At 39.9% G+C, this 24,091-nt stretch overlaps 1 protein-coding gene across 1 annotated transcript in view; it reads left to right on the top strand.

The window, feature by feature from the left end:
• Positions 1 to 12,402, top strand: part of GRHL2 (grainyhead like transcription factor 2) — a 224,500-nt gene extending 212,098 nt beyond the window's left edge. The window contains exons 14-16 of the mRNA XM_036740809.1: positions 2,959 to 3,044; positions 10,649 to 10,713; positions 12,288 to 12,402. Coding sequence (XP_036596704.1) covers positions 2,959 to 3,044; positions 10,649 to 10,713; positions 12,288 to 12,402 — 266 coding nt within the window. The remainder of the gene's footprint in view (positions 1 to 2,958; positions 3,045 to 10,648; positions 10,714 to 12,287) is intronic.
• The last annotated feature ends 11,689 nt before the right edge of the window (positions 12,403 to 24,091 follow it).

Here is a 24,091-nt window from a genome sequence, read left to right as displayed (position 1 = left end):
ATTTTCTCATGAGATTTAATTAAATGCCTCCTATAACTTGCATGTGTATTTATTTCCTCTTGTACCAATAACAATGCAGCCTTTGATCAAATCACTGAATTTATCTGGGCCTTAGTTTTCTCATGTATAATATAAAAGTTTGGACTAGAAGGCAATTGTGAAGGTTCCCTTCCATCTCTAACAGTCTGTGAACCGTGACCAATGTGAATAGATAGCTAGGCAGTGCAGTTGACAGAGTGCTGGGCCAAGAGTTAGGACGACCTGAATTCAAATCTGGTCTCTCACACTTACTAACTATGTGACCTTGTGCAAGTCACTTCATCTCTACTCATCTGTGATATGAGGATGAGAATAGCATTTACTTTCCAGGGTTGTTGTGAGGGTCAAGTGAGACAATATTGGATAAGCCCTTAACATAGTACCTGGCACACAGTAGGTGCTTAGTAACTACTTGTTCCCTTCAGCTTACCTTATTACATTCACTCATTACTATTGAATTAATTTTCTTTAGATCTTTTTTTTAGAGCAAATGAAATGTTATTTCTAAAACCTTAGTTAATGAGACTTATCTGGGCATATTTGAGGATGGAGGTGGTAAGGGAAGTGTGATTTGTCCATCCCATCTTGTCTTATTTTCCTGATTGAAAAAGAAAAGAATTTTTTAGTAATGATGCTTCAAAAATATTCTGATATAGCATCCCATACACAGCAGAATAAAATACAAGCAGAGTCCATCTGTATTTTATGTAGATTTCCCATTCCCAAAAGTCAGTCTTTTTATGTGTTAGGGGGATTTTAGTTCCAAGTGTTTTCGTTCCTTCACTCTTTCTAGTGACATTCATATCCTTCAGATTGATGCCCCCATTGTAGTTGGGACCAGGATCTGAATGAGTTTGTCTTTAACTGTGCCTACTATACGTGTTTTTCTTTTTTCTTCTTCTTGTTGTTGCTTTTTTTTAATTTCACCCTCCTTTCTTCCGAAATAGGAAGCATGAGTCATGTAACTGAGGGAGAAAAGGACAGTAAGCTTAAGACAGTGAATTTTATCTGAATGTCAAATCATGCAGGATCTTATGAGAGCTGAGCCACAATATAGCTGCTGAATTGGAAACATGGAAGGAGGGGTATGAAAGCCCTGAACTGCGTGAGGAGACCTGGGTTCTAGACCCAGCTCTGCCACTGAATAACCTGTGTAATTTTGGCCAAATTGCTTAGCTTATAGACCTACTTTTCTTATCTCTAAAATGGGAGTTTGGACCAGAAGCTGATTGTGAAGGTCTCCTCTCTAATAATCTGTGATCTGTGAGCAAATGTGAATAATGCCAGTTGACTAATGCAGAAAGAAGCAAAAACTATATTAATTCCAGCTTTATTGGGGACACAGGAAAATTATGATGAACATATGGAAGCTTCCTAGGAATGAACTCCAAGTTCACGTAGATCATGCAGATCCAATCCAGGGTCTCTGTGCCAAAGAGCATTGTGAGATTTAAATGGCTTTGGTCAATGGTTAATGATAAGTGGTGGATGAAGCCGAAAAGTCTTTGGTGAAAACTCTAACCAGATTCAATCCCAATCCTGAAAAGTGTAGGTGACCCCTGAATATGTCAGCAAATGTTTACCAAGGTTGTTCCATAACAATGACTTACATCACATAGCACTTTACTGCTTTTGAAGCACTTTCATAGCTCATCACTTTGGAGAGTCAGGATGATCTGGAGGAGAGAGGTGGGGTTAGGAGACAGACCTGGATTTGAATCATCCCAGCTTGGTCACTCATTGGCTATATGACCTTGGCAAGATTTATCATATCTCTGACCCTTAATCTCCCCATCTGCAAATTGGAGGTAATCATACATTTCATTTCCCACCTTACAGGGTCAATGTGAAGAAATCACTATGTAAATATTAAAACCCTATGGAAATATGAGTACTCGTGGTTATTCTTGGATAGGGACTGGAACTGTGAGTTCATTGACATGAGGGAACTCCATCTACCAGTGTAGTTTGGTACCGTCTGTATAACACAGAGAGCAATCTGGAGCACTGAAAAATAAATTAAACAACTCACCCAAGATCATAACAGCCTTTATGTTTCAGAAGGGGCATTTGAACCAAGGTCTTTCTGACTCCAGAGCTAGCTCTTGTTCCTATGCTGTGCTGCCTTGGTTTGTCTTCTTCACTACCATCATCATCACTTGATCCTTAAAATACATCTCTGTTGATGTACAACCATACAATTTTAGACTTGAAAGGGGCCTGAGATGTCATTAAATCCAAATCTTTCATTTTATAGATGAGTAGTGCTTTTGGGCAGCTAAGTTGCACAGTGGATAGAATTCTGGGCATGGAATCAGCTGGACCTGAGTTCAAATCTGTCATCAGACACTTCCTAGCTGTGTGACCCTGGGCAAGTCATTTAACCCCACTTGCCTCAGTTTCCTCATCTGTAAAATGAGTTAGAGAAGGAAATGGCAAACCATTCCAGTGTCTTTGCCAAGAAAACCCCAAATAGGGTCACAAAGAGTTGGACATTACTCAACAACAAATACTTTTACCACTATATCGTACCATTGAATCCAGGTCAGTTCTAGAGGAAAGTGCAAAAGAACTCAGAAAGGATGCAGAGTGCAGGCAAGGTGTGGTGCTGGGCCAGGGTGAGGGCTCCTGCCCTTAAGTAAGTATCGAGAGTCAGCCCTCCAGGAGCTCATGCTGTAAGGCATGCCTGGGTTATCTGGCATGCAGTAATCACTTCCATACCTCCTGCTGCACACATTTTACATGAATGCCTCAGTCGCTCTTGTAAAATGATGGCCAGGGGAGGGGTCAGGGACTTAAGTAGCCTCTTTCCTTCACAGTCCACATCTGAAGGCCTGTTTGGTGGGAAGAATTCATCTGTGGCATCTGGGTGCCTCCCGAATCTAATTGCTTTCTCCTCTCCTGCCCCTTTTCTTGCAGTGCTTTTGTACGTGAGGAAGGAGACAGATGATGTGTTTGATGCTTTGATGTTAAAATCACCCACGGTAAAAGGACTAATGGAAGCGGTAAGCACTGAGCTCTTTTCAACGGCCAGGAAACCTCATCACATTTTTCTTAACTCAAAATCATTTCTCAAAATGCAGCTTTGACAATTTCTTTGGAAGATATTTTACCAGAAATATTGAGCTTTGTAAAAATTTTGCTTTCTCCCATCTATAGAGAGGGGAAGGGAACCTGGGAGAATGGACAATTCCCAAATATTTATGCAGAACTATGGAGAGAATGTTATGGTACAGAATATGGTCAGACTATGAGTTTGCATGTGCTCATTTATAAAAAAAAAGCAGATGCATTAGTTTTAAGTCAATTCAACTGACATTTAATTAAATATCTCCTATCTATACGGCTGCTGTCTGCAAACAAGTCAGGTGGAGAGGCAGTGAACCATAGTGAATAGACAGCTGGACTTGGAGTAGGGAAGATTTAGATTTAAATCCATCCCTGACATATATTTGCTGCATTTAACCTCTCAGTGCACTAAGCAACTCTCTAAATCTATAATTTGCAAGGAAGGTGAAGATCTTTACTAGTAGAGGGAGTTCCTCACTCTCTTCCCTGATGAAATCACAAATCCAATTAAAAAAATGAAAGGCACAGTGATAAGCACTGTGCTATTCTAGTAAGAAGTGGACACTTACAGAAGGGAACTGTAACACATGCTAAGTCCATCAGAGAGCTACAAAGCAAAGTGCTCTGGGGGGTCTGGCCCAAAAGGTAGGACTGAGGATAACTTCAGGAAGGATGCAGTCTTTACTTGAGACGACTTTCCAGAATAGGCAGGAACTCAAAGGTGAGAAGGGGAGAGAGCAGAGTTCAGGCAAAGGCGAAAATGTGGACAAAGGCATCAAGGCAGGAAAGACTTGAGAGTGTTTGGGTTGTAGAGATTGGTCTGCCTCCATCTGGGGTACGGGACAGGCACTAAGATGCAGTAAGACTAGAACATCAGCTATGTCAGGTTGTGGAGGGCATTGATTGTGAGACCACTAAAGATTTTTGAGCAGATGTTTGTTTCATTTTTTGTTTTTATTTTCTTTTTTAACGGAAAGAAGAGTTGACATTTGAGGAGGAAAGGGAAGTTAACCAATAAAATAGAAGAAAAAAGGGTTATACCATTAGATGTCGAGCTTCTAGAAGGCAGGGTTTTGCTTTTTTTTTTTATCCCCAGTAGTTAGCACAGTGCCTGGCACATAGTAAGTGCTTAATAAATAAATACTTGTTGGCTTAATTATATTGAAGCATTTTTAAAAATCATCTTCATGCATCCTGCTGCTTTAGTTATTTCTGTAAAGTGTGACTATTCATGCAAAAACACAGACAAGCTTTCAAAAAAATGTTGAATTTGATTTACTTTTTAAAAAGTAAGCTGTTTGCATTTTCATGTGTAATCAGTCCTCTTTTTCTATTCTACTTTGCATATGGAAATGTTCTTCTGTGATATTCATTAATTTTAAAATAAAAAATATATAAAATTGCTATTGTGTTATAGGGAATCCAGCTCAGTTCTAGATGAGAGTGCAAAAGAACCCAGCTCACATCCCATCATGACAAACTTAAGGAGTCAGCCCATAAGCTTTGTTCCTCCATTCCAACATTTTAGATATTTTTTGAAACAATATCTAGAGCCTGGAAATTGTTTAGTTCCTCAGAGATTTTTGTTGAATTGGTATTTGCTGTAACAGGAGGTGATTTACATAATAAATAATAAGATCCTGAAAAAGACCAACTTCTGAGTAGCCAGGATAAAAAAAAATTAATTTGAAAACTGCCAGATAACAGGTACTGAATATTATACAAAGATATTTTTGTAGTCCTTAAAATTATGTCTTCTAACTAAATGGGGATGATTTTGGGGGCATCCCTTATGCACATTACTAGACTAATTCCAAAACTAACTCAGAATCTTAGAATTCTACTTCTGTCTTCTAGGCATCTATTTTTCTCTCAGAGCTCAACCCCCACAACACTAGTGCATTTTTTGGCAATTTTCCAAATATCTGTCTATGCTGGATGCTAATGAGGCAACTGAAGGAGGCCCTCCTTTGGGAGGTAAAGTCATTTGCCCAAGAATCAGAGGTGCAATCTGAACCCAAATCCTCTGACTCCAGGGTCTAGTACACTTTCTTATTATTTATTATTTATATACATATATTTTTCAATTTAAAAAAAAATTCACCTTTTCTCCCTAACACTCTGACCTTACCTCCCACCCTCAATAAGAATGAAAGAAAAACAAAATCTCTGTTAAGGAGCATGTGGATAGTCAAACAAAACAGATTTCCAAGTTGGCCATATCCCAAAAAGTATTCATTTTGAAGTTTCTTTCAGGTTCTATTTCCACTTTGCTTTAAGAGATCTGAGGAGATTTTTTTTAAAGATTTCTTGAAATATGATATCTAGGCTTTTTTTTAGTTATGACATTATGATAGACCAATGATTCTTAATTTTTGCCCTTCAGTCTAGGTCAGTTATTTTTGCTATCATAATATCTCATAATAGCTTCCATTTTCTTCAATTTTTCAGTCTTTTTAATTTTTTTAAATATTTTTGTTGTCTCATAGAATCATTGTCTTCTATTTCATCCATTCTAATTTTTATGGAGTTTGTGGCTTTGACAAGGTTTTGCAGCTCTTGTGCTAAGTAAGATATCAATTCCCTTTCCAGTTCTTTCTCTCATAGCTCTCATGTCTTTTCCAATTTTTTTCTGGTGCTCTCATTTCACTTATGAAAAATATTTGTAGCTCTTAAAAAATCTTACTTTATCTCGTCCAGGAATTGTAGTTAAATTTGTGCTCAAGCTATGTTTTTCTTTGAAGCTTTGCTCATAGATGTTTTGGAGTCACTCTCTTCTAGGTTTATGTTTGGAGCTTCCCTGTAACTATTATAGCTTTTTGTGGTTCATTTCTTCTGTTTGTTTGTTCATCCTTCCAGTTAACTTTCTAAATTCAGACTTTATATTAGGGTCAGACCCTGTGTACTTCTTGAAGAAAGACCTAGGTTGGTTCTTTAGCTTCTTTCCTGAGGTATTATTGAGTGTTATGTTATTCCAGGCTCTCAAGGACACTTGAGAAGAACCTAAGAACCTACAAGTTTTCAGTGCTCCCAGAGTGGTCTGATCCAGGGCAAAGTCAGATTGCTGCCTCCCTGCTCTAAGCTCTGCAAGTTCCTGACCTAAGTTTGGGTCTGAGCAGCTAATTCAGAATGACAGAACTCCTTTGGTCTGGTATTCTTGCCCTGGTTATTCCTCTGCCGTACTTCTGCTGCTTACTTCTGAAATTGCTCCTTGCTCAGTTTACAAGCTAAAGCTTGCTATTGTTTCTCACTCTGGAATATCACCCTGGGGAATGCAGTTCCTTTTCTCAGCCTACCATAGGTCTGTGTGGGACTGGGTTTTGGATGATTGATAAAGTTGCAAGTCAGCATCTGTTCCTGTCACAGTGCCCTGGTATGGATCTGGGACCCACTTTTTGTTCCAGTATACAATCTCTCCTTGTGCTGGAATGCTTCCCATGGCCCCATGCTCTTTCTCAAATACTCTCTCCAGTATTCTTTGACCTCTCTATCTCCCTACACTGACCTGGGCCGGGAAAATGATTAGATGACTTTTTCTGGGTTTTCCCCATTAGGATTTGGTCTGGTGCATTTTCAAGATCTGTTTGTAGAAGTATGAGAGGGACCTTTCTGTATTTCTTTCTGCTTCTTCACCATCTTAGTTCCACATTACCCTTTTTATGATACCATGCTGACTTACCTAAAATTACATAGGTAGTAACTAGCAGAACCAGCATTTAAACTCAGGGCCTCTGATTCTAAATCTAGCACATTTCCTCCTCTTACCATATTGCCTCTATTAATACAGAGAAACACTGATCAAGAAAAAACTCTACCTCACAAGAACTATGTGATGGACCTAATTTTGTCTTTACTTTGCGGATCAATAATCATGGCTTTGTAGTTTGGTGGTTCATTATCCTTGGTCCTACTTATTAATTCCTACTTAGTCATGATGGTGCTCAAAACAATGGTACGTCCCCAAAGAAATTAACAAAAGACCTGTCTAGTAACTTTTTTTGTTGGCAAATACTGCTGTGATGTGTACTAGAGAATACTTGCTTCTTAGGGTTTCCTTATTATCCCCCCACCCTATCCCAATGTCCCACCTAGGAAGCCAGGCAAAGGGACTGAGTAGAGCCAGCCTAGGGAAGCTGCTCCATTCAGAGATGTTTCCAGCACAGGCTTAGGCTGGCATCAGAGTACCTTAAACTCAGTAAGATGAGATATAATAGATTGCTAATCCCTTTTCCCAAATGGAATAAAATCTTAAATATTCATGTCATAGAATCTGGAAATGGACAGATGATTGGACAGATACACGGCTGGACCCAACAGATATAGAAGACTTAACTAGAGTTGTTGATTGATTGATTTGTAAAGTGAAGAGATTGGACCCAGTGACTTCTGAAGTCATGGGTCTGTGACCCTAAGTCACTTAAACTATCCAGGCTTACATTTTGTAATCTGTAAAATGAATGGGTTGGACTAGATGACCTCTAAGGTTTCTTAAGAGTTCTAAATCTATGATCGACGTACGTGCCATATTGTGCTATGCATTTTCCATTATATCTTTCAAGTATCCTCTCAATGTCTGGATTTCTCATGACATTTGGTGTCCATTTGGACTATGAGATTGAAAAATGAGTTGCTGTTTTTGTCCAGACTCCTAATTTCCTTGATAGAGGGAATTCCTGCCGAGGAGACTTTTTGTGTCAATGCAGAGTGTCTTTTGTGTCTTAGAGAGTTGCCTGAGGGCACTAAGTAACTTGCCTAAGGTAAGGAAGCCAATACCTGTCAGAGAAGAGATTTGAACCCAGATATTCTTGATTCCAAGGGTGACCCTCTATCTACTACACCATGCTACTAGTAACTGTTTTTATTGGATTACATAAATTCATGATCATTTACCTTATCAGTAATCACTTCATAATTTCCATTAAAATTTTAAATGTGGCGCAGTGGATAGAGTGCTGGGCCTGAAGTCAGGAAGACTCATCTTCCTAAATTTAAATCTGGCCTCAGATACTTACTAGCTGTGTGACTTTGGGCAAGTCACTTAACCTTGTTTGCCTCAGTTTCCTCATCCATAAAATGAATTGGAGAAAGAAATGGCAAAGCACTGTAGTATCTTTGCCAAAAAAAACCCAAACAAACCCAAATGGGGTCACAAGAGTCAGACACAACTGAAATGATAACAAAAACAAAGATAATGATAATTACTATTGGCATTGTCCAAAAGATTCTGTTTTTCCTTATTCCTTTTTTACAGACTGTACTCAGGTTGAAATTTAAAGAAGGATCCGATCTGTAGAATTGATGGACATTTTTGAGCTCTTATTGTAGACTTCTGAGGATAGTGGAGAGCTCCCGCAAAATTTTGTAGGGGCCTTCAAGTAGCCATGAACACTAAGTATCTGCTGACAAACCAAGAAGAAATATGGGTCCTCCTGAGCAGTGGCTTTTATCCAATTATTGGTTGTAAGTAGGCCAAGAGCTAGAAATTTACATCAGAGCCTCATATCAAAACAGCAAAATAGCACTCTCAGCTCAATTTTGCACCAACCTATTTTCAATAATAGACCATAGGGAAAATTTGACAACCTTAAGTCTATGAACCTGAGCTGCTGAGAGTGGAAATGCTGAAAGAATGAACAGAATTCCCATGGCAAATATCCAGAGTATATCTAGGTAATTTAAAAGTGTTTCAAGAAAGGCTGAATTGTGCTTTAAACTCTCACTGTGAGGGACCCTAGTCCTAGCTTGGGATGATATTCACATTAAACTACTGAACACCAAACTCACATTTTGTGATTGCTTTGAATTTATTGACCTAGACTATCAACACTTTGTTTCTCTTCATGAAGACAGTTAATTTGATTACACCTGAATAAAAAAAACCAAACATCCTCATAATATACTAAAATAACATTTTAGGTACCTTTTGAATGACCTATGTCTCAGCTGTTACTAAAGCTAGCAGCTCACCAAGTTTTCTGAAAAATACCTAAAACTATATTGGGGTCTCTTCTTGGGAGGGAGGAGTTTTTAAACTCCATATTAACATTCAATAAAGATTTATTAAGTACATATTATGTGGCAGGGATACAGACAAATGAAACAGTCCCTGCCATTACCCTTTAGCTCCTTGATCTAAATTTCAACCCACTCTCTCCAGAGACTTTGTATGTGAAGGGAGAGAGTGTGCCCCTAGTCTTGGGGAGTGGGGAGAACTGTTAACAAATGTCTTTGCTGTACATGCTTAGTAAATACTTCTTTCCAAGAGCTGATAAAGTCTGGATGGCTAATTGATAATTATTGGGGAACACAGGGACTCTTGAGTCCTAGTACTATAAATCCTCAAACCCCTCAGGTTTGCCCCTAGAGAAAAAGTGCCCCATGGGGACTGATAACTGTAGAGAGAATAGTTTCAGTTGAATAATAAAGTTGGAAGCTGGATTACAAGGGATTGAGAAGTGAATGTGAGATGAAACAACGGAGGAAACAAGAATTTTTTTTCTAGGAGTTTAGCTATGAATGGGAAGAAAGATATGAGATGGTGAGAAAAAGTGAAGGTTGTTTAAGCATTGAAGGAGGGTGTATCTGGGTATGTTTGTAAGCAATAGAGAAGGATCCAGTAGGCACAGAAAGATTGAAAATTAGGGAGAGGAGGAATAGTCTTAAGGAAAGACAATAGGAAGGGATGGGTTGAAGGGCTCAAGAAGAGAGAATGGTGTTTGCAAGAAGGACCCCTTCATCTGAGGTACAGACAAGAGGGATAGGTGCTGAAGTGCTTTGGGGTATAGAGTTGTTACTATTGTTTAAGTCACCTCCCGAATTAGTAATGGAAAGGACAATACATTTTCACTGCCATGGGAGCTTGACCTGGATGATCCGGGCCTTAGTTTCCTCATCTGTAAAATAAGGATGTTGGATTAGATAAACTCTGAAGTCCCTTTTGTCTCGAGATCTAAAATAATCTGGTCGTCTGCTAAATTCCCTTCCTTTGGCTAGATCTTGTGACGTTGGCTTCAGCATCACAACCAAGATGATGTGTTCAGGACATTTTTCTTCTCTAGGAAGAGGAGATTGACTCACTGCCACATCCAGTAGTAGATCTGAATGATGTTGGGGGCAGAGACTGGAGTGGAGTGTCATGGAGGGGGGGTGGGGTGGGGGGGATGTAATTAATCCTGTATATGCTAGTAAGAGGTGTGGGATGTTTCAGCTTGTGGACAGCTCCCAAAGAACACTCAAATGTTTTTACTTCTCCCTGCCATAAAATGAGTTGAAAGTTCAACTGTTGGAAGTAGGGATTGAGAAAATGCCCTGGGGCTTTGCTCCCCAGAGACCTTAGTTGAGAGATTTAAATTTTTCATTTTCTCTGGCCCCAGGGCTAAATAGCACAAGGTGGAAATGATTGAGAATGTCTCATTAATGAAATGTGGACACCTAAGTAGGGGTCAAAGTGGAAGGAAGTCAAAAGGTTTTAAATCTATTGCCTAAAGTTGGGCTGCTCTCCCCTACTTACTTATTTTCTGTCATTTGTTGGTGTTTACAGATATCTGAGAAATATGGGTTGCCGGTGGAGAAGATTGCAAAACTTTACAAGAAAAGCAAAAAAGGGTAAGGAAATCACTTTTCATAAAATCTCTCCATTCCACCAAACAAATAAAAACAACAATCAAACACACATGCGTGCGCACGCGCACACACACACACGCACACATATACCCCTATACGTACACACACTCCAAATTAACCAGGCAGGACCTAGTCAGGCAGATCCAAGTTCAAATCCTGCCTCAGGCCCTTAATAGCTGTATGATCTCGCGCAAACCACTTAAATACTCTCTACCTCAGTTTCCTCATCAATAAAAAGATGAAATTGGATTTAATAGCCACCAAAGTCCATTTCAGCTCTAAATCTATGATCCTATGAATACAAATTTCTTTTCTACATAAATCTGTTGTCCAGCTGTGCTCAACATTTTTTTGTTTCCATTACCCATGGTAGCAGAATTGCTGGGGCGGGGATATGTTGTGCAAATCTCTAAAAAGAGGAGAGTATCCCTGCTACTATGAGCTCTTAAGGCAAGGTGAAGTAAAAAAAAAAAAACAAAAAACTGTAGTAGGTTTGGAGGGGAAATGGGAGAAGACAGGGCTGTACCCGGGAGCCGTGTTCCTGAGGGCTGCTCCTGAGAGAAAGGCTGGCACAGTTGGTTGGTGGGAATATGGGTGTGTTGGTAAATGTTTAGCAACCAGTCTCCCAAAATACAGAAAACACTTTTAAGTTTAACCTGCATTAATAACATTTTCTCCATCACTTTCTTTAGTCTAGACAATCAACAAAATAATAAATCAAGCCTGATTTGTAGGGTTTGCTGATTTCCAAGGTGTAATTGCTCATGCTGAAAACTCAATAATCTCTACCTTGTGTTTGGGTGAGAGGATAGGTAGGATGAGAAAGTATCTGTCAAACAGGAAGGGAGGGAGGGAGAGAAGAAGGAGGGAAGGAAAAAAGGAAGGAAAGAAGGAAGGAGGGAGGGAAGGAAAGGATTTATTAAATGATTTTAGGACAGGAGTTCTGAACCTTTTTTGTGACATCATCACCATACCTACCATTTACGTGAGGCCCATTAGGGGCCAAGAACTATGCTAGGTGCATTATAAATATACTTGCTTTTTATCCTCTCAGCAACACTGTGAGGTAGATGCTCTTATTAACTCCATGCTACAGTTGAGGAAACTGAGGCAAGCAGAGGCTAAATACCTTGCCCAAGGTCACACAGCTAGTCAGTGTCTAAAGTCAGGTCTTCCTGGCTTATTAACCCCTTCAGGAAGTCTATGGACCCCTTTTCAGAATAATGTCTTTAAATACATAAAGTAGAATAGAAAGGGAAGTAATTATATTGAAATGAGTCATCAAAATATATGTAATATATATTTTTAAAAATGAGTTCCCAGACCCCAAACCAACATCCCTGTTTTAAGAGAGGGGACAGAATGTACTAAAGCTTCCAAGCCCTTATTGTGAACCTCTAGGAGACTGAGAGCAGAAGGAAAGTGGGTCTCATCTTTTAGAGGCCAGGGTGCAGAATCAAAGTGCTAAGAGGTCATTTAGCTTCTCCAAATTTTCTTCCCTTGTGCTGAGCCCTTGGATCCCTTCACAGCTGCCAATCTCTCTCCCTTTTCTCCAGCATCTTGGTGAACATGGATGACAACATCATTGAGCACTACTCCAATGAGGACACCTTCATCCTTAACATGGAGAGCATGGTGGATGGCTTCAAGATCACTCTGATGGAAATCTGACCGACCCTGCAAACCCCCTCTGCAGGAACCGTCATTGCATTTCATCCCCAGAGAAAAGCATGCCCCACCCCACCCCCAAGAACCCTGCAGACCCAAGTCACCCATCTGAGAAATGCTGTTACAAGACTGCTTTGGGGAGGCGAAACAAAGGAAAAAATGCCCTTTTTAGTGTCGTGGGGTCTTTGGCTCATTAATCAGGTCGCTGAGGCAGAGCTGAAGGAGGCCTGGTTTTCTGATAGGACCCCAGCTGGGAAGGCACCTCCAGCCCCTTGGCTCTTTATTTATTGCCCACCACTCTTCAGAGCCAGCTGGTGCCTGGGCTCCGTAGATCGCTCCTGGGTATGGAGTGATCCAACCTCAAGATGAGAGAGTCTAGGGCCTTTCCCACTGAGGGAAAAGCATCTGCTTGGTTCAGCTGGGGGAGGCTGGAACGTTTTAGTTATTCCCCTTTCCCCACTATGTGGCTGGACAAAGTGGGCCACTCCGTGGTAGAGTTAACCCAGGTGGGGCAGAGAGTCCAACAATTGCAGTCACCAATCAGAAACCCCCTTTCTTTGCCCTGGGGAAGGCAGTCTTGTCAAATACCTCTGGTAGCTCCCAGAAAGTGGCCCACGGGGACTTGTACAGAAAGGTGTTCAGCTACCGTGTAATTTGTAAGTGACCTGAGAAGTATGCCTCTTTAGCATCTGTACATAATGTTTATAATATTGCAATAATATATTTTACCTACTGTATGCGGGCACGTTTACTGCCACTGTATTCGGGGAGGGGGGGTGGGATGCATGCCCTAAGACTCACCTTTCTTCAAGAGCTTTCCTTCTGCCCTTCCCCCAGGCATGGTGTTGGGCAGCAGACGTGTACTGAAGTTGAGTAGTGTTCCTGGGCTGTGAGCCCAAGAATTTGCTGCCAATGGATGGGGCTAGTCTCTACTCAGCCTCTTCCCCTGGGACTCTTTCCCTGTCCTCAGGGAGTTCCCCTTCCCTACCCATTACTATGTTCCCTTTCACTGGACCTGTTGCATGCATTCCCTGGTTATGTTCTTTTATGTCCCCTTACTACTGGTTTTCTCTCAAGAAAAATCAAAGGGTCTCCTTGCCCCTTTCCAGTGTACTGATGCCAGAAACTCTGTGAGCATGTGGGGATCCCTCACAGTACTAACCCTATGGCCCATCAAGTCACTGCAGGGTTTGGACCAGACCATGATGTGCTATTCCATGTGCCTTACTGGTTGATTTTTCATTTAAATTGGTCATGTTTTTATCATTGCCAAGGGACCCTTATTCCTGGGATCTGGACATCAGAACAAGCTCTTAGGTATAACTGGACCTATTCAATATAGGCACTTGCAAGGGTTAGATTTAACTCTGTCTCCTCCCATTGCATCAGATGTTAAGAAAGCGAATGAAACTATAAAGGGCCCTGTCACTTCCCCTTTTCCTTTGGGAAACTTTTCCAAAAACAATGATATGGCCTAGGGAGAGAGCTCCTGGGAAATGAAGAAGAAGAGAAATGTTTTGGTAGACAATCTCTTAAAACAGTAAGCTAATCTGACCGTGTGTTTCAGTAAACATGCTCTCTGCGATGGCCAGAAAGTCCAGAGCACTGAACCCCTGGAATGAGGAAAGCAGACTTTGTTTCCCCAGTATGAACTTCTTAGTCCCATGCCTCACTTTCCCTTGGATGCCATACACGAAGCACTTTGAGGTCTTCAATGGAAGGCACCCTGGATTTCACGCTCTGGCAATGGGCATGGCAAACCAGCACAATGAATGATACCTACCCTCTCTGTGGAGCTGCCCCAAATCTGCATCCAGACCCTCTCTGGCATTGTCTTCTGCTCCCACTTATGTTTTCCCTGTTGGAGAGTCTCCCAGTCCAGCTTACTTCTCTTTTATCAGGAAGAATATAGAAGAAGGCACAGATTGTGCCTCAGAATGGGGAATGGGTGGAGAGGAAGATAAGGTGGTAACTCACCTTTCTGTGTTTCCCTTGCAAACCCATTACCTTTCTCTGTGATCACCCAGAGAAAGGGAAAAACCCCTGATTAAGCATACCACTATATCCTAGACAGATTCACTTATACAGCAGATCAAATCATATCCCCCTTTTTCCTAGTTGACTTTGCTGTCATTTAACACATGGAGAGGACAACTGCCCCACCTAGTCCATCTCACCAAAATGTTCATGGGTTTTACCTGAATACTTCTAAACCTATTGCTGAAAAAACCCAAATGAAAAAAGATGCAATTTTTACTTCACAAGCTCCTTGAGCACATCAATCTAACTTGCCTGCATGAAGGTATAAGTCCCAAACTCCTGGAAGCACTAGCTTTGTCCTAGCCATTCTGGGCATTTTAATGACTAGTTTCTTGAAGGAGAAATAGAATCTACCTGCTATTCACCTTTCCCACTCTGTGGCAAAGACCTCAACTAACCAGTTTTTAAATGCTGTCTTCTGCTACCACTATAATCACTAGAAAGCATCAGAGATGGTTTCCTGTTGGTGAGATGTGGCCCATAACACTACGGTAACTATTCTTGGATGAAAATTTGTGTAACTTGTTCCCCAAAGGAATAGTGACCAGTGTATATTCAGAGGTTCTGAGTGGGTCCACAGGCTTGTTCCATTACTTTCCCTAGACATCACAGCATGTTGCAGGCAGCCATCAGCAACCAATCCCCTTCTCTCCCTGTTTCCATCTCACATCCCCTTCCCTCTTCTCCATGCCCAGGCCTCTCTGCTGCTTCCTCCTCTGAAGAAAGTATCTTGGATGTGCCTTTTATGGAGCACATTAGCAGTGCCTTGATAAATTACCAAGTGTCAGAAATTTACAGGCAAAAAGCACTCCAGAAACACAGAAGAACTTGACCCTTCTTCCTGTCTTATTTGTCACTTTCAAACAGACACTAAGTTTTTGATTGATGGACTGCGAAGGCACTTAAAGCAAGTGCTTTACTTGTTTACGCTAAGCTGTTTAAACCTATACCACGGCTGGTTTGGAAATGTGGCTGTTGGGGAAATGCCATCTGATTTTCCTTCAGAGCCATTTCTCCAGGTGGCACCTGTGCATTTGTACCAGCCTCTGCAGAGATGCAGGATGTGAATGAAATGGATGGAATGCTTAAATTCTTCCCTTTATTTAAAATTGCTCGAACTCAACAGAAACAGGAGGGTTTGTGCCAAATTCTGTGAAAGGCCCTTTTTTCATGGCAAGCAAAAGAAGCATTGTATACAATTTGCTTTCATGTTAAAAAAAATAAAACAAAACAAACCAATAGCCTATGTAACTTAATAGTTTTGTAAATGGGAGAGGGGGAATCTATAAACTAAAAATACAGTTATTTTATTTTTTGTACATTTTTAAGAAGAAAAATAAATATTCATAATGTAAGAGTGAACAGCAGCGTCTGGTGCTTTCAGTGAGGCCTTGGGTTCTTCAACCTGTTGGCAGGAGATTGGCTGCTCTAGGCAGCGAGTATTCAGCTGCCACCAGATTTCCCACAGGGGTAGCTCACAGCATGAACATGATCAGGAAATTTCTCGGGAGTGCTTCTTTCCAGATGGAGTACACAGAAAAGTCACTGAAGAAACTAGGACATAGAGAAGGAGGCTCAGATGCCACCACTCCTTTATGTACAATCTCAAGATATGGTTGTTGCTTTTCTCCCTAAACTGATACCATGTCTTCTCAATTCAAAGACATTAGTCTTTTCATTTTATCATTTCCTCTCCATCTCCACCAAGGTCATCCTTATAAGCAGCAATCTGCTCCTTCTTAGACTATTAAAATACCCTCCTAAATATTTTCTCTGTCAATATTTAAGGATTGTAGGATAATAGATGTGGACCTCGGAAGGTCCTTCAAAGTTCTCTAGTCCAACCCTTTCATTTCACAGATGAGGAAACTGAGGCTGAGAGGGCTTAAGTGACTAGCCCATAGTCACGTAAATAGTAACCTGCAGAGCTTTTCAAACAGGGTTTGGAAAGCAGGATTGACTCTCAATTCCAGAAGATAATCCACTGAAGCCCATATAGTTGCTAGAATAAATTTTGTGGAACAGCAATCTCAACATGTCAGTTCTCTGTTCAGGGACCTTGGTTCAAATCCTATCTTTGATGCTTACTACCTATGTAGTTATTGTATTGTTTCAGTGGAATCCACTTCTTCATGACCTCATTTGGGGTTTTCTTGGCAGAGATATTAGAATGGTTTGCTATTTCCTTCTCCAGAACATTTTACAGATGAGGAAACTGAGGCAAACGGGGTTAAGCCCAAAGTCACACAACTAGTAAGTGTCCAAAGCCTGATTTAAACTCAGGAAGATGCATCTTCCTGATTCCAAGCACAGTGCTCTATCCACTGGGCCACCTACTTCACTACTTAACCTCTAAAGTGAGGGAGATCCTTTTTGCTCTAAATCTGCGATTCCATTAACCTCTAGTGTCTCCTTGTCTATCAGATCAAATTCAAACTCCACAGCTCAGGACTTAAGGCTATTCATCAACATTTCCCCAGTAACTACATAGATCATCTCTTGCTGGTCTCCAGTAACTCTTCCCCTCCACGCAGATTCATAGCCCAAATGTCCTTGATTTATACATTTCCTATTTCCGCCTCTCCATCTTTTCTAACATCTATGGTCAGCCCTTCTTTTGATCCCTAGCTCAAAATTTGTCTCTAAGAAGCCTTATTTATTTATTTTTAACAGTCTTTTTATAATTTGGATTCCAAATTCTCTTGCTCCCTCCTCCTATCTTACCTATTGAGAAGGTAAGCAATATGGTATCAATTATGCATGTGAAATCATGCAAAACATATTACCATATTAGTCCCATTTCAAAAAAAGCAAGAAAAATAAAGTGAGAAAATTATGCTTCAGTTTGCACTCAGAGTTCATCAATTCTCTCTTTGGAGGTGGATAGTGTGTCTTTTATCATAAGTCCTATGGAATTGTCTTAGATCATTGTATTAATCAGAGTAGCCAAGTCTTTCACAGTTGATCATATTATAACATTGCTGTTACTATGCACAGTGATCTCCTGGTTCTTTTCACTTCACTTTGTTTCACTTCATATAGGTCTTGCTATATTTTCCTGAAACCATCCCCCTTGTCATTTCCCATAGCACAGTAGTACTCCATCAAAGTCATATGCCACAACTTGTCCAGCCATTCCCCAATTGATGAGGTTTAACTTGATTTCCAAATTTTTGCCACAACAAAAAGCTGCTATGAATATTTTTGTACATATAAGTCCTTTTCCCTTTTCTTTGATCTCTTTAAGATATAGACCCAATAGAGGTATTGCTGGGTCAAATAATATGCACAATTTAAAATCTTTTGGGCTTATTTCCAAATCATTCTCCAGAATTGTTGGACCAATTGATTTTTCTACCAACAGTTCATTAGGGTACCTATTTTGCCCTCTTCCCTCCAGCATTTGTCATTTCTGATAGGTGTGGTGTAATACCTTAGACTTGTTTTAATTTGACTTTCTCTGATCAATAGCAATTTTGAGCATTTTTTCATATGATTGTAGATAGCTTTGATTTCTTCTTCTAAAAATTGCCTTTGACCATTTATCAATTGGGGGAATGACTCTTATTTTTATAAATTTGGCTCAGTTCTAAACTCAGTATATATTTGAGAAATGAGACCTTTGTCAGAGAAACTTTCTCTAAAAATTGTTGATTTTATTTCATTGTCCATGGCACCCTCCAATCAAATTCAGCCTCCCTGATCATCCTTTTAAATCAGGTCTGTTTTTGCCCCCTCCCTTTCTGAGACCATGACTGCCATCCCTACTTAAGTTCAGCTGAACTTAACCTACTTAAGTTCAGCTGAAGCACATCAGATATTGCTCCAGTCCTTTATTTTAACTCTGCATGTATCTTCCTGTTTCAAGTGTGTCTCTTATATAAACAACATATTGTTGGATTCTGGTTTCTAATCCATTTTTCCATCTGCTTCATTTTATGGGTGAGCTCACATTCACATTCACAGTTATTATTACTGTGTATTTCCCTTTATCCCAATTTCTCCAGTTTCTTCTTCTATTTCTTCTTATCCTGTCCCTCCTTCTAATCACTGCCTTCTTTAACCTGTCCTTCCTTTTACCATTTTCCCCCTTTCTCTTATCCCCTTGCCCTCCTATTTCCCTATTTTTTAGGTTATATTTCTATATACAACTAAGTGTGTGTATGTATGTGTGTGTGTATGTGTGTGTATATATATATACATATATATATATGTATATATATATTCTCCCCTCTTTGGACCAATTCCTATGAGACCGAGGGTCAAGCGTTGCATGTCACCCCCATTTTCCCCTTCACTACAAAGGGTCTTCCTTGTGTGTCTCTTTTATGTGAGAAAACTTTCCCCATTATACTTTTCCCTTCCCCCTTCTCCTAGTGCATCCCTCTTCTCAGCCCTTCATTATTTTGGAGATAATTCCAACATAATTAACTCCCATTCATGACTTCTGTCTATGTACACTCCTTTTAACTGCTCTAAGAATGATAAAGTTATTAGAGATTACACGTATCATCTTCCCATATAGGAATGTAAATAGTTTAACTTTATTGAGACTTTTATGATTACTCTTTTATGTTTACCTTTTTATGCCTCTCTTAAATATTGTGCTTGAATATTAAATTTTTTATTCAACTTTGGCCTTTTCATCAGGAATGCTTGAAAGTTCTCTACTTCATTAAATATCTATTTTTCCCCTTGAAGGATTATACTCAGTTTTGCTGGGTTGCTTATTATTGTTTGTAATCCTAGCTCCTTTGCTTTCTAGAATATCATAGTCCAAGTCCTCCATTCCTTTAATGCCTTTAAGCCTCAAAATTTTGTGTGATTCTGACTGTAGTTCCATGGTATTTTAATGTTTTCTTTCTAGCTGCTTGAAATATTTTCTTTTTGACCTGGAAGCTCTGGAGTTTAACACAATATTCCTGGGAGTTCTCATTTTGGGATCTCTTTTAGGAGATGATTGGTGAATTCTTTTGATTTCTGGATCTAAGCTATTGGGGAAGTTTTCCTTGATAATTTCTAGAAACATGAGGTCGAGGCTCTTTCTTTGGTTACAGTTTTCAGGTAGTGCAGTAATTCTTAAGCTGTCTCTCCTCAATTTATTTTCCAGTTAAGTACTTCCAATGAGATACTTCATATTTTCTTCTACCTTTTCATTCTTTTGATGTTATTTTATTGTTTCTTGATGTCTTATGGAGTCATTATCTTTCACTTGCCCAATTTTAGGTTTTTAGGAATTATTTCTTGCAGTGCATTTTTTGTACCTCTTTTTCTATTTGGCAATTTTATTTTTAAAGGAATTTTTATTCTTCCATGAATTTTCCATTTGTGCTATTCTGCTTTTTTTAAGGAGCTTTTTTCTTTATTGAAATTTCATACCTCTCTTTACCATTTGGCCAATTTCGTTACTTAAAAGTGTTATTTTCTTTGGGGGATTTTTGTGCCTCTTTTACGAAGCTGTTAATTCCCTGTTCATAATTTTCTGTCATCACTCTTATTTCTTTTCCCAGTTTTTCCTCTATTACTCATCTCATTCTTTAGCTCTTCCAGGAATTCTAATTAGGCCAGGGTCCAACTGGCATTTTTCTTTGAGGCTTTTTATAGCTATTTTCATACTGTCTTTTTCTGAGTTTATATCTCGGTCTTCCTTGTCTTCATAGTAGCTTTTTATGGTCAAATTCTTTTTTTTGTTATTGTTGTTTACTTATTTTCCAGCCTATTTCTTAACTTTGAACTTTACATTAAAGTTGGACTCCGCTCACCTGGAAGTGGGAAGGCACTGTCCCAAACTTGTAGCCTTTTCCATGTGTTTGTTTCCAGAGATAGTTCTAGGAATCTGCAAGTTATTGGAGCATCCAAGGTGATGTGATCTTGGGAGAGTTATGGTCACTGCTTTCCTGGTCTGTGCTCTGGTCTTTACCCCGGAAGGGTTCCTCGTCCCCTCTAGCAACAAGCACTAGCACTCTTTTTGCCTTCGAACTGTGACTCAGAATTGCAAATCGGCAGGAGACTTGCCAATCAGTGCCAGTTGTTGTGCCAGAAAAGGGTCCCCTGTGATTTCTTTCTGATCAGTTGTCTGACCCTCTTACCATCTCTGAATTGAGAGCTCCTGAAGCGCTTGCTGCTACATGTGTGGGTTCCAGACAGGTTTCCACTCTGGTGTCACAAATTTCTCCTGCTAATCTCCTAAGTTTTCTTAGGCCAGAAAAATGTCTCATCCTTACCTTTTGTTGACTTTGCCACTCCAAAATGTGACTTGGGGCATTGTTTTATTGTTGTTTGGAGGGGAATGTTGAGAGAGTTCAGCTGCGTTGCCTCTAATCTGCCATATTGGCTCCCAGTAATGTCAATTTCAATGGTATACATAGCAGCCTTGGGTCTTGGGGCAGTGAGCATCAATATCACCAGGGTAGTATCATCACCAAATCAGAAATGAGCCATATGATCATGGCCACCATGGTAGATGCATGCTGTTTGGTTCCATAGTGGCACCATCAAGCCCAAATGTAACAACTGAAAGTTAATTCATTCAGCTGATTGGACACGCATTTTGCTACTAATTTACCCTAGCAGCACCATCAGGAAGCATTTAGCTCAAATATAGTCCCATAATCTTAAATATGGTAAGGACTAGATACCACACTGAGATATTTGTATAGTCCCATGATCTTAAATATGGTAGGGACTTTGGAGACCACTGAGTCCAACCCATAGCAGAAAAATAATTACCTCTACAGAATGCAGAAGGGGCCACCCAGATTTTCCTTGAAGAGTCCTAATGAATGATAATCCAGGAAGTTTTTCATTCAGATCTGTTTTGCTTGGTTAGAAAGATTTTCAATACAGCAAGCTGAAGTCTGCTCTCTTTAATTCCACCCACTTCTCCTAATATTGCTTTCTGGGACTAAATGGTGCAAGGCTAATCTTTCATCCAGGCAGTACATTGGTAATATCTGCCCTGAAAAATGTTTAGGCCACAGTCATCACTTCCATGCATTTAGGTAAAGAAATCTTAAGGACATGTCCAAATGCTAGAGAACATTCAAGGCTTCTTTTTTGAGAATAATTCCAGCTCTACTTGGAAGGGACCCTGGAGGGCCACTTCCATGAGGAAGTGGGATGGTCTTTGTCTGGGTGAGAATATTTGATACCTGGTTTTGTTTTTTGGTTTTTTTTTGGTAGTTAATTTTCCAGTGCCTTGTGTAGTCCTGATTGGAGGATGTTGAGAGGTATAAAGATGAGTCAAGTAAGATGGATTGGCATGAGTGGGTTGTATTGGAAGGGGTACCCACATCAATGAGATCCATTAAGATGTCAAATGAAATAATAATGCTCCAGAAGTTGGGGTCAGGAAGGTAGCCTATACTATGACTAAAATTCAAGCAATACAGATAAAAACCTCAATAAGATCATACGATCTCACCAACAATCAGTGATATCTTACTATTTTAACTATTTCAAAAACTAAAAAAAAGCAATGAGTCTCCCAAATCCAAGCACAATGGGAGGCAGCCCAGGATTTAGAGGTAGAAGAAATAATAGGGTCATAGAACTAAGAATTATAAATGACCTCGAAGACTATCCAGTCCAAATGCTCATTTTTTACATATGAGCAAACAGAGTTCAGGAGAAATGAAGGGACTTACCCAAGGTCATCTTTGTTGGTTGTTGTTCAGTCATTCTTCAGTTGTGCCTGACTCTTGGTGACCCCATTTCTTGGTGGACCCATTTGGGGTTTTCTTGGTAGGGATACTGAAGTGGTTTGCCATTTTCTTCTCTAGCTCATTTTACAGATGAGGAAATTGAGGCAAAAAGGGTTGTGTGATTTGCCCAGGGTCCCACAGCTAATAAGTGTCTAAGTAAAGATTTGAACTCAAGAAGATGACTCAAGGCCAAGCGCTCTATCCATTGTACCATCTGCTTGCCCCACAAGGTCACTAGGTAATCAATCAGAATTTGACTCCAGTTACAACCAACCTAGATGTAACCTTCCCCCACTGTACCACACTTCCTTTCCTTTTACCCTCTTTTAAGGTCATAGTCTTGTCTGTTGGTTGAAGTTATATGGGAAACACCATGGGAACAGCCTCAATGTAATTATATACTGGTATCTTGGTGGATATGAATATAAGTTAAGCAACTATAACAAAAGTAAGTCTCTACAGGATAAGGGGAATTAGAATTCTAACTTAGATGTTGGTGGTGGGAGGGTCTTCTTTCTGTTTTGCTTTTTTATTGTTTGTAAAGGGTACGAGAGGGAAGAAAGAAGCAAGAAATTGATTCCAATCTGGCTCCAGGGATTCTCAAGCCTTTTCATAAATTTTTCTTGTTGTTCAGTCATGTCTGACTCTTCATGATCTCATTTTTGGGGGTTTTCTTGGCAAAGTTACTGGAGTGATTTGATATTTCCTTTTCCAGCTCATTTTACAGAGGAGGAAACTGAGGCAAATGGGGTTAAATGACTAGCTCAGAGTCCCACAGCTAGTAAGTGTCTGAGGTCATATTTGAACTCAGGTCTTTCTGACTCCTGGCTGCTGTTCTATCTACTGAGCCACTTAGCTACCTACAATTAAGTTAAAGCCATTTCCTAGAATTGTGCTTCGCAAAGCACAATTCTGACCTGAAATGAGAAACTACAGAGAAACCCACACACAGAAAAGGTGCTAGAGCCAGCTCGAGCCAGAGCCAATTGTTAAATTTTCAGTGTAAGTATTTACACATCAGAAATCAGCAAATGCTATATAAGTCATGGCTTTATTATTTCGTTGATTATTGAGATTCTCTAGATTGGGAGAAAGTGATGGAGAAAATATGAATAATGCGGATAAAATTTAAAGTGTGTCATGTATACACTGTTTTATTCCACCAGAGAACTGATTGTTAAACATTTATCAGCACCTTTCCTTGATACTCATCTAAATGAATGAGGTGCAGAGAATAGGGACCTTTCATGAAAATCCTGTGACCTCTGAATCTGTGGTTCAGGGCTATTGAATTAAATATCTGGGTTCTCCTCACCCCATCACCAACTAGCTGTGTGATCGTTTAACTTCCCTGTGTCTGTGTCCTCATCATGAGTGGATTGGATAGGAATCATCTCTAAAGCCCCATCTCTCTCAAAGGTGTTGAGATTCTAGGTGCAGTGTGAGTACAACAGACTCCAGGGGCCTGGTCTAGTTCTTCCCTTTGTTGTAAGGAAATGGCTTTATCCATCTCCCAAAGCTATGGAAATGTGAGTTGTGGTTGTTATTATCCTTGTAATCTGGTTGTAGAGAAAATTGTTTAATATGAGTAGGTCATTGGAGGAGGCTTTGAAGACTTGGAAACTTTTCTGCTATACAGAGACTTTTGTTGTGATGACATTTTGACCTGCATTTATCAATTTTTGGAAGGAACTAAATATAGCAAGGACTCAGGTATCCAATCTGTTCTCTCTCTCTCTCTCTCTCTCTCTCTCTCTGTACCTTTCTGTCTCTGTCTCTGTCCCTGTCTCTCTCTCATACACACACATCTCTATTTATCTAGAGATAACAGAAATGATTAAGATATTGGTGGAGATATTTCTCCTGCAGAAACTGGACAATTAGGTATCATAAGAGATGTTTCTGTCTCAGATGACAAGATTATTATTGTTACAAGGTAACTTCTTTAG

Source organism: Trichosurus vulpecula, chromosome 1, assembly GCF_011100635.1.
Source record: "Trichosurus vulpecula isolate mTriVul1 chromosome 1, mTriVul1.pri, whole genome shotgun sequence".
Classification (NCBI taxonomy): Eukaryota; Metazoa; Chordata; class Mammalia; order Diprotodontia; family Phalangeridae; genus Trichosurus; species Trichosurus vulpecula.
The sequence above is the reverse complement of the archived record's forward strand: the minus strand, read 5'-3'. Positions and strand labels throughout refer to the sequence as shown.